The sequence below is a fragment of the Manacus vitellinus genome, unplaced genomic scaffold (assembly GCF_001715985.3).
Source record: "Manacus vitellinus isolate BGI_N305 unplaced genomic scaffold, ASM171598v3 scaffold_56_pilon, whole genome shotgun sequence".
NCBI lineage: Eukaryota > Metazoa > Chordata > Aves > Passeriformes > Pipridae > Manacus > Manacus vitellinus.
Genome location: NW_021940660.1, coordinates 28,145 through 39,293, shown reverse-complemented (window position 1 = coordinate 39,293; position 11,149 = coordinate 28,145). Strand labels below are relative to the sequence as shown.

The following is an 11,149-nucleotide window of genomic DNA, read 5'->3' as shown; positions in this document are numbered from 1 at the left end:
CCTTTCCTCTCGGCGATGGGGAAGCTCCTGTGGCACGGTGTGACACCGGGCAGACTGGCTGTCCTCTCGTCCCGCCTGTTTTGCCAGCACCAGCGGCGGGAGAACAGATGTGGGAGCATTTGTAGACTCCTCTGTCTGCGTGGCCGCTCGCTGCCTGAAGTCGTAACGTTGTGAAATAAACACTGAGGCTCTTAAACAGGGAGTAACAGGGGACATGAATCCCTCAGGGAATGAGGGTTGTCCCAGAGAAACAGGTCGCTTGTGCCATAATGCCTGGAGCTGTAACGCCTGCTGATCAGATGGGTAACGGGAGGGGAGGAAATTTCTTATTCCCGAGTCTGTAGTCTGAGCTGCCCACTGTGACTGTGAGTTGGGCAAACTTAGTGTTTCATTCTGTTGGACAGTGGCTTGCTGTGTTTCGTTCTGTGGATATTTACCTGGAGAGCAAAGTTCCATGAAAAAGTCCTCAATTATTCCTGGAAGTGTTCAGACCATGTGTGTTACTGACTTGGTTCACGCTCAGTTCTGCAGTGCAAATGCAGCAAGGCAAGAGTCTTTTTTTCTCTTTCTTTTCCTTCTGTTGTGTCTCAGCAATAGAACCATCGTTGGCCGTGTCAGTGTTCCCTAGTCCATGGGTAACGATGGGTAAATAGAATGACAGTGTGTTAATTTTTTCCAGGTACCAGGCAGAGGCAGAACCTTGTCAATAGGAAGGGTGTGCTGTGGCTTCAGGTCTGGGGAGGAGGAGACTCCCCTCCCATTACACTTGTTCATGTTGTATGGGTTATTATATTACTTTAACATTATTATGAAAAGGATTTACTGGAAAATGTCTCATAGAATTCTGGGAGCAGACAGTAACAGTCAGTGAATATTCAGTTATTTTCTTATTAAAATGCTGCTGTTACAGAGCTTTCTAAATTATCTGCCTTTTATTCTGTAAATAAAATTCATCAAGGAGAATGAAGCATCAAAACGGAACTTTGGCCTAGAACTTCCTTATTTAACCATTCCATTATACTTGCATGTATAATTGAAGATTAATTTTTCTTCTGTGTGGTTGGAGGGTGTTCAACTCAACAGTGTTCTGTTCTCATTTCGTGTCTCCTTTCCTAAACATTTTTCTTGTGAGTGACTTCTTCATGAGTAATAGATGATGATGGCAATCATGATTTCAGGCACTAATGTGCCATTATTGTCCTACTCCAGCCCATACTGTCTTGAAGTCATTTTCATAGGCTGACATAAATCTTCTGGACAGGATCTCTATTTTCAAGGAGTTGGTTTCTGCTAAGCAGATGGTTTTGATACATTATTGTGATCTTAGTCTTTTTAGCCTTGCCTGTTTATGATGTTAAAATTAAGAGGTTGAAAGCCTACGTGCATATCTTTCTGAATAGTCTATTCGAGTAAAATATGTGTGCTAGGAGGTAGTATGTGTAGTAGGAAGTATCAGTGGAACTGTGATGATGTAAAAAATTTGTATGTATTGGATGTATTGTGTTAGAGTCGAAGTTTAGAAATCCTTCCATTTTCTTTTTCTGAGGGTATGGCTTAAAAAATAACAGCAATGGAACATATGCTGGTATAACAAGGTCCCTGTGAATTTAACTCATTCCTGCTGGGCTGAGAAGTGTTGAGGTATGCTGGTAGGAAGGTAAAGAATTCTTGTGCAGTGATCTTTCAGTGCCAATGTAGGGAGTGCCTTTGCTCTTGGTTTAAGAATTAACAGATGAATTTTCACAGTGGTGATTCAGCAAAGGGCTGAATAAATAAGGAAGAAATTAAGTTAACATCAGAGAGGCAGGATTTCAAAACTTGTCAGTTGCAAACTTTTTGCAGTGGCCATGATTTTATTAGTTTCACTGTGAGCTGGCTGTTATATTCCTAAGGTAGTAATGTTTTTAGCCTTATAAAAGAAGTTTGAAGAATTCCGTTGTTTCAGAAAGTAATCTACAAACTCATTTCAAAAATTTTATAATACAGGGGAAAACTGACTGTTTTCTTCATAGCTTTTATTTTTGTTACTGAGGTCTAGTACTCTAGTTATTAAGTTCTCAATTTGGTATCCATACACACCAATACCTTGCTGCCTCTTGCCTTAAAAAAAAGAGGGCAAAAAAAGGTCATATTAATAGTCTATAAACTACCCTAATATTACTAGCATTTTCCTTCCAAAGCTTACTTGCTGAGAAAGAAATGTCATAAAAACACAGGTCAGTGGTTGCCTTGGAATAAAGGCCCATATGTAGCAACTTGTAATGAAAATGGATCGAAGCGACTGTCTTGTCAGTCCTGCGTTGATTGTGGTGTATGAATGATTAAAGCCCTGATCCTGCAAGCAATGTGATACCTACATCATTCCTCTCATCACTGAAGTGAGATGAAAAGAAGACAGAAAAAATTCAAGCAACTGAAACATAGGGTTTTTTTCACTTGTCAGATCCTTGCTGAGAAAGAGCTACCTAAGAAATATGTTATGGAGACATGGTCTGTGTTATTGGAGACTTGTTGTCACAGTCCAGTTACTTTTCTGGCTGATACAGATGTGTGCCTGAAGCGTATAGAAATTCTGTGACCAGGTAAAACCAGCTTGTATAGTGCAGTACATAGTGATCTGGTTTGTGTATAAATAGCAACCACATCACTTTGTGTTTTGGTGTTTGCATGTAGTTTTTTAGAACTCCGATTTGAAAACTTCTATTTGAAACATCCCTATGCATATTTGTGAGTATTTTCTGTAGGAAAAGAAAATTCTGTATTATAATGCTAAATGCTTAATTACCCTGACAAAATATTCAACTTTTAAAGTAATCTGGTAGTGCCAAATACAATTTTGATCCAAGGACGTTGAACAGCCAAGTAGCAGCAGTGTTTAAACTAGGAGAAATTTTTGAGTTTCAGCAAGAGCAGGACCCCAGAATTCTGGGGAGAATGAACAGGTTATAAGCTTTGACTGTGAAACAGGGAAAATCTTGAAGGGAGCTGTGAGAGCGGGGAGGTTTGGTTTGGTTGTTTTAGCAATTCCTGCCCTCCCCTTTTTGAAATTGCTTTCCAACCTGACTTCTGGATCTTTACCACTGTATTTTTAGATTTTATAACCAAAGGTGGATTTTCAGCAAATAGATTGCAAAGTTATGCTAACATTTTCATTTAGCAAACTTTCCTAGCTTAAGCCTGGTTTCCTGTATAATGAGACATCTTTCTAAATTTCTGTCTTTCCCAGGGCCAATGACACGAGATCTCTCTTTGAAATTGGATACGTTAATACCAGACACTTGTGCAGATTCCAGGATTCTGTGTGTCTATACACTGCCTGGTCATAAAATATCATGTACATAATATCTAATGCACCATGAAAGGATGGGAGATTATTTCAGGGAAGAAATTACACCTATGAATATTTTGAACAGGAAAAAATACTATTTTAAGGTACTTTAAAATAGACCAAATGCTAACCATGTTTATTCATGGCCATTTTACTGTAGACATAAATATATAACAAGTAGGCTTTCTGCAACTGCCCTCATTTTAATGGGCTGAAGAAATAATTGATGGGCCCCTAGAGTAGGTAACTGCTCATAGGCTGAGCTGTTGCTCAATCAGCAGCAAATGAATAGATGGGATATGTGGAAATCAAAGAAATTTTGGAAAGTAAAGGATCTTATTTCTTGAGGGTGTACTTTCAACACTGTACTGTATCGATTTAGGTTGCAGTAGCTGTTAGCCTGGTAGTTCCGTTTTTAGCTTGGTTTCCATCTGCACTTCACTCAAGGAAAGACTTGTTGGTTGGTGTGTTCTTCTGATGGCAGTCTTCAATGTAGTCATATTCCCCTGCCTTTCAGGTCTGATTTCTGACAATTTAGACTGCTGTTGTTTCTCTCTTCATTCTTTTATACAGCAACATTCTAAACTAAGAAGCTGATTATGACAGACAGATTCAGGGTGACCAAGAACTATAAGTTTTTCATGAAAACATTTTATTTTCCAACAGATTCCAGGAATATGGGGTCTGTTTTTACATATAGCACATTCTTGAGTCCTGAGAGGAAGTCTCAGATCTCACATTACTTCCATTAATATATTCTTATTCCTCATAGATACAGGCTAGAGCATATAATTGTCTTCTGTAGAAATTGATTTCTTATCTTCCAGGTAATAAGGAAAATACTTCTTATTTCTAGTGATGCTTGGCCACCTCCTTCTCTACTGTCTAAAACTACATCTATTTTTTGTGACACCAGGAAGTACATTTTCTGCCTCACTGGGCTCTTCACATTGCCTTTTAACCATTCTTTTCCCAACTGCTGCTATTGCATTTGGAAGGAAAATTATCTCCTGATAGTAATACAGGTTAACCAGCTCTCTGTTTTTAAATAATAACACTTGTTAGAAAAACATACGTGTCAGGTGGAATCACTGCCCCTATCGCTCTAATCTTCCTGCATGATGTATAAATTCTGCTGACAGTCTTCAGAGCTGGATAATGCTCCTTCTAATAGCTTTTTCAGCTGTAACTGGATTTGCAGTTGGATAACCTGAAACAAAATAAGTTTTAAAGCACTGTAAGGAATATTGGCAGTGGGATAAAAATCCTGCCTTGCAGTTTTGTAGGTGCTCTTTTCAGATTGTCGAATGTCCACTTAATGTTTTTTTCGTTGTGAAGAGACACTTGATTAAACAGCTTCCAGACCTTGTCCTCTGTGAAGAGGACAAAGTAAGAAGGGGAAGTTCTCTACACAAACTATAACTTTTTTTTTTCAGAATGTAATTTCTTTGTACGTCTTCAGCCTTTCAGTAATAGTTACTGTAAAATGTGTTTAGTCAACTGATTTGGAGAATATGCTTGAGAAAGATGAAAGAATTAATCAAAGGAGTGAAAAATTTAAAATTAGGTCAGAAGAGGGTCATCTTTGGGCTACTGTAGGAGGAAAAATGTTTTTACAGTTTGCATTTTGCATAACTGGTTATTGCAGATATGAAAGGAGCTTAATCTTGTGAGACTTGTGTTAGTGTAACTGTAGGTACTGGTAAGCGATACAACAGCTAACTTGTCACAAACAAGTTCCTGATAAGAGATGCACGACAGGTATCTGTTAAACAGGGAGGGGTGGTGGGAAAAGCTTTCATGGTTAAGGTGCCTGGCTTGTGCAGAATAGGCACCCTGGTTTAAAAGAGCTGGTGAGGGTTTGTTGGTTTGTTTTTTAAACCTGACCCCAGCACAGTCCATGGAGCACAGTATTGCCATTTACAAGCACTAGAGCACCTGATTACCTTCATATTTTAAGGACTATTTCTGTTCATGGAATAATTTCAGGCAAAGGGGACTGCTAGAGATCATGTAGTCCAAGTGCCTGATCAAAGTAAGACTAACTTCAGTTTGATCAGGAAGCTCAGAGCTTTGTCCTGTCAGCTTTAGAAAATCTGTAAGAATGGAAATTACAGTTTCTGTAGACAACCTGTCCTTCTGCTTCACCACTTTGATTGTGAATGGTTTTCCCCTAATTTTATTGGAATTTCCCTGGGTTTTGCCTCTTTTCTCTGCTCCCCACTAAGAAACATCTGACTCCATCTTCTCTCTAACTCAGCAGAGAAGGCTGAAGATGGCAATTAGATCTTCCTTCACCTCATCTTCAGATGGTAAAAATCCCATGTTCCCAAATTCTCCTACATCAAGTCCTTCATCCCTGACTCCAGACTACCATCTTACACCCCTGGACTTGCTTCTGTCTTCTGCTGAGAATGCCCCTAAACCAAGCCCAGTGCTGCGGATACAGTCTCACAAATGTTCAACAGAGGGGAACAATCACTTCCTTTGACTTGCTGACTACAGTTTTGCTGATGCAGTTTGCCCTTCACAGTTCTAATTCCCTTCTAGGTCTCTTCATTTGCCTGTAACCAGCAGTTTTTCATCCATGTGATGAAGACTTTATATATATTTTATAAAGAATTCTTGACATGAAGTGTTGCTAAAGTTGTAACTTGTTTATTATGAGTAAAAACATGTGGCATAGAAAATGATTGCTCTGTTTGAGTTTTGCATGTACTAACAGCAAATTAACTGGGGAGCTGTAAACAAGTGGAGCTCTTCCTGCAGAGCAGCTGTTTGCTTACTGCTGAAATTTGTGAAACATTGAAGCTCTGTTTGTAAATGACTGGTTTTGTTCAACTTTTTAGCAATGCTTAGGAAAAAATGTTTCTTGTTGGAGAAAATCCATGTTCTTATATGCCCAGGCATGGGGGAAACACAGAGTATTAAAGGAAAAGTAAACTGTATTTCTTCCTGAATAGAAGGAACACAGAATTCCCAGTCCTGTCACAGGAGCCATCAGCCCATCAAAGGTCCATCTACACAAGCCCAGGGACACAGAAGCAGGTGGGGAACTGAAATTATGGGCTTAGACAAAAGGACACCCTGTCCAGGCCCCTCCTAGGGCTGTCCCAGGAGAGCCTCAGCCCCATTGTCTGGGCAGGAAACCCATCATGTCAAACTAACACTGAAGCAATTTTTGGACTGAGGGGAGTTGCTGCATATGAGACACATCATGGGATACAGGGAAAGAGGCTTATTATGGGACATTTGGGGGAGGAACTAAAAGTGGAAGAAGGGATGAGTTTAAGTGATTTGATGAGGAACAAGTGTGGGAAAAACAGGGAGTTAAGGGGATAAAAGGGCCAGTTAGATGTAAATAGTGTGCTGGTTGGTACATTTGTCTAATCTGTTTCTAATCAGTAATATCTATTGTATTTTCATACTGAACTACATTCTAACTCCTTCCTGGGGGAAGGGCTCTCTGTTCAATGTGTATGGGAGAGTGGGAGTCTGAGTAACAGCAACTGGAGTCACGGTTTGGTGACACAGGGCCTGAGTGTCTGTGGTGCCTGCAACAGGAGACCTGAGTGAGCAGACTTAAGTACCAGCCATGGGAGTGGGACTGTGGGTCACAGGACCTGTGTGTCCTCTGTGCCAGCAGCTGGCCTGGGATCGTGGGACAGAGCACTTGAGGGCCAGGAACTGGAAAGCAGAGATGAGTTAAAGCCAATGCAACCCACGGGGGTGGGACTAGGAGTCAGAGACCTGTGTGCCTGTGGAGCAAATGCAGGTGTGTGAGTATGCAAATGCCATCAGGGATCAAGCTGGACTAGCTGTGGAGCAGGTGCTGTAGTCCGGGAGCCATATATATCTCTATATATCTATATATCTCCACAGATACATATGATATGTGTATCTCTAGCAGAGCTCTGTGGTGCTCAGCTGGGGAGGGGAGTGGGCTGGCTGCTTGCAGTGCTCTGTGTGCCTGTGACCTCTGTGTGTGTGCTGGCTGTGGGTGCTTACCAGGAATACATCTTCAGCCTTGCTGCTGGTGGGATCTGGAGAGCGGAGCTGCAGCAGCTGCACTTCTCTCAGGCCATCTTATCAACATGACATATTTTCTCCTTGTTTACAGCATTTGAAATTTAGTCAATGTGGAACTGTCTCTCTAAAGAAAAAATAATTTGTTAAACTGATGATAAACTATGCTTTGGAATCACTTTTTCTTAAAATATCTGTTAATTGAATTTATTCTTTGTTACATATTACTGACAGCATTCATTAAACCACACTAAAGCACTACAGTCCAGTACGTATCTGAATGAATCTTAGTAGCTAAGATACGTTTTTGATTAAGAAAACAACTGGTTTTGCTTTGCATGTGGTAAAGTGACTGGAGGCTCATAGGAAGCTGACTCAGAGCGGAAAGCTTTCCCCAGCAAAGCTTTCCCAGTGTGCCTGTAGCACAGTTGCCAAGAAGTTATCTGGGTTCGTTTCCATAGTAACCAATCAATACAGCTGTTTATTTTCTAAAGGCCTTGCACTTCAACTAAGAATCTTATAAACTTAGATCTTACTGTTTAAGTTAAATGCTCTGATTATTTGACTTTTTTTTCTTTTTTTCTTCCAGCATGATGGGAATAGCTAGCTGATACTCTTCTTTACTAAAAATTTACCTTAATTAAAATATGTCAAAATCTTCTTTTATAGAATGGAATTAGAAGAATGTTCAGTGGGAGTGGGGGCAGTTGGTTGGGTTTGGTTTTGGATTGTACAGGAAAGTACAGAAAAGTTTGCAATGTAAAACATACCAGATAAATGGTAGTGGGTGTAGGGAGCATGTTCCTTTTAGGTCACATGCTTGAATGTGACTCAGTGTCGCATCATCAGAATCTGTTAGTCTGTTGTGGTCATTAAACTGACTCATTTTAGGCAGGCTAGTTTATTCCTACCTTAGGAAGTCACAGTGCCAGTGAGCACTGTGCTGGCTGTCTCAGCAGCAGAGCAAAGGGAGCTTTTGTGAGTGCCCTGCAATTCTTTGCTTTCCCATAGGTGTGATGAACTCTGACTCCAACTTATGCAAAACCATAGAATTCTATCTGTTAAAGACATCAAGCTGGATCTTCAATAATAAGCTACTGTAAGAAGTTAATATAAAACATAGGAATGTATGCTTTAGAAAAACTGAAGAGAAAAAAGGACAAATATCACTTTAATATTTGAAGACTGTACTTGAATGATTAGAGTGGTACCTTTTCATTTTGGAGTCTATTCTTGCTTTGTTGGCCCAACAGAATAACGTGTTCTGTCTGAACCTTACAAAATAACATTAATATAACTGAAAGCTTTCTACATTTTTGCCTTTTTCTCAGCTGCATCATACTGGCAGACTGCTATCCTCCTGTGAGGAACAAATCCGTTCAGATATGTCATCTTGCTCTCAAATGGCAATCTGCGTATGTAGCTGAAATTCTGGTTTGCCCCAGGTTCATTATGTTGGGTCTGGTTATTCCACATCATGTCCTTTCTGCTTTTGCAAGTCTCAAATGTAACTAGTTCTGCTTGTATGATGCTCCCTTTCTCTGTTTTAAAAAACTACTTGTCAAAGACAGTATCTTGAGCACAGTGCAAAGCTCAGTGACTTGGAAGACAGTGCCTGAGAGCTAATGTTCAGGAAAACATCAGTCTCCTGAGGCAAACTGGAGAAATTATGGTCTCATTCATTTGCAAAAACACATGGCTGTTTAATTTTTCTGTAGGTCTTATTGTGTTCAAGGTTTGAAACAGTTACTGGTCAAAGAGAAGAATGGAGGATTATAATTCAGGCCTTAGAACACAATTTGCATGAAGTGACCATTCTACAAACAGTGGAAACAGTGTTTGTTCTTGAGCTGTCTTACTGCAGTTAATGGTTCTGAATGTATATGCAACTAATACTAAGTGTATGCTCTCTATTTGCAGGGAGGTGGTGCAGGCAAACTGTGTCCGCTGGAAGAAAAAGTTCTTATTTATGTGTAAAATCAGTGCCAGTGCCACAACAGGGATTCTGGATACTTGCACGTGCAGGGTGTCTGTACGGAAGGTAAGTAGCTCTTTTCCCTCCTCTCCTCTTTCCTTGCTCCTTCTTCACTTGTTTTAATTTTGGAATGTCTGATAAACTTCATAGGGCAAATTTTAGCTGCAACCATGTTGGGTATTCCTTTTGTCAAAATTTTGTGGTAATGTTATTAATTACCTTACTCTGACTAATTCATGGGGGTTTTGTGTTCTTTTTGAAAAGAACACTTTTTTCCAGCAGGGCATCAAAGGAATCCCTCATCAGTGTTTATAAAGTTATCAAACTTTATAAAGATTGATACTTCCATCAAGCAGCAGTAAGCTTAGACGCCTTGAACTATGCGAAGTACCAGAATTTTGTACACAGCACATCCTGCCTTTGGGACCAGACCTTGCAAGAGCCAAATGCCAAATGGCATCAGGCAATCGCTTTTCCCGCTCTGCAGGATGACAGTCCCCTGCTGGCCTGCACCAAAGGCATTATGAATACTAAGTTCTAAATGACAACAACACAGTCTAGCATGTGTGGTGAGGTATTTTAAAACAAAGATTAGTATCTGCTTTTCTAAAAAAACCAACCAAACAAAACAAAGGAAAATCATGAGTCAGTATCTTTAATGGCTTAATGGTGTGTCTTTTTTCCTTTTTTTTTTTCCTAGGAATTAAAAGGAGGAAAGGCATATGCAAAGGTAAATTGAGATGTAGGTAATTTTGCCTACAGATAAGCTTTTCTTTCTTGTCCTTTTGTGCCCTTTTAAAGTAATTCCAGGATAGTACTCTAATACCCATGATTTCATTATGTGCATTATAGTGACACAGCGCTGCTGGAACTCTCTATCAGTGCACTTAATAAGTATATAACAATATTATACCACCAATTTTTTTTTCTTTCAATTTGATATGTGGAAAGGATTAAAAATAGCAGGTGTTTACATTAAAAAATAAAGAAAACTCTCCTCATTATCCTTCTCTTTTGGCACTTTAACTTTTTAACTGAAAACAGAACTATGCTGAATTTGACACTAAAAGTTACTTTTCTGCTTTTTGCCTGGGGCCACTCCCTTTAATTGGCATCCTCTCTGCTTGGCAGCAGAGAAACTGCTGTTGAGTGTTATTCAGTGTTGGATGCTGCAAGTACCTTCATTTAGTCATATGCTTACCAATAACTTTGTCATTTTCTCTTAACAGCTGGGATTTGCAGATCTAAATCTAGCAGAGTTTGCTGGATCGGGAAATACCACTCGTCGCTGTTTACTGGAAGGTTATGATACCAAAAATACAAGACAAGACAACTCCATTCTCAAAGTAATTTGTTTCTTTTATCATACTTAAAGTAATAAAGCAGAGAACAAGTGGTACTACTGAGCACTTAATGAAATCTAAAACTTATTTGCTGAACCTCTTTCTAGAAGGAGAACTATTTAAAGTAAAAACAAAAGCATTGTTTAGAGACAATCTTTAAAGTCCATGCAGTCAAAAATAGAACTTGTCCTACTCTTTGAAATGGAGCTGGATAGCTGTAAAAGAAAAGCTTTCAAAAGGTATTCTAATGGTAGCTGAAAAATGAACAAGTTAATACATTATATTTTTAAGACTGGGCAACTTCCTATGCATCTTTCTGAGAGTGAATCTGTTAATTGGCTTATTTATGCATAAGGCAGCTTCAACACCTCCATGACTCCTGAGGCTTTCCTGTTTTCTATTTAATAATAATTGATGTAACAGTTGATGAGGATTGTTGCAAGAAGCCTCCTCTGCCATCCTCTTCCGTTAGTCCAT

The 11,149-nt window shown here is 39.5% G+C and overlaps 2 protein-coding genes across 2 annotated transcripts in view; one reads left to right on the top strand and one right to left on the bottom strand.

The window, feature by feature from the left end:
* Nucleotides 1–697: 697 nt before the first annotated feature.
* Nucleotides 698–11,149, top strand: part of FAM102B (family with sequence similarity 102 member B) — a 19,353-nt gene continuing 8,901 nt past the window's right edge. The window contains exons 1-4 of the mRNA XM_018081760.1: nt 698–732; nt 9,275–9,395; nt 10,030–10,059; nt 10,559–10,675. Coding sequence (XP_017937249.1) covers nt 9,324–9,395; nt 10,030–10,059; nt 10,559–10,675 — 219 coding nt within the window. The 5' untranslated portion in view covers nt 698–732; nt 9,275–9,323. The remainder of the gene's footprint in view (nt 733–9,274; nt 9,396–10,029; nt 10,060–10,558; nt 10,676–11,149) is intronic.
* The window catches only part of HENMT1 (HEN methyltransferase 1), a 25,586-nt gene continuing 18,513 nt past the window's right edge, over nt 4,077–11,149 (bottom strand). Inside the window, exon 7 of the mRNA XM_018081759.3 lies at nt 4,077–4,538. Within this exon, the coding sequence (XP_017937248.1) occupies nt 4,434–4,538 (105 nt within the window). The 3' untranslated portion in view covers nt 4,077–4,433. The remainder of the gene's footprint in view (nt 4,539–11,149) is intronic.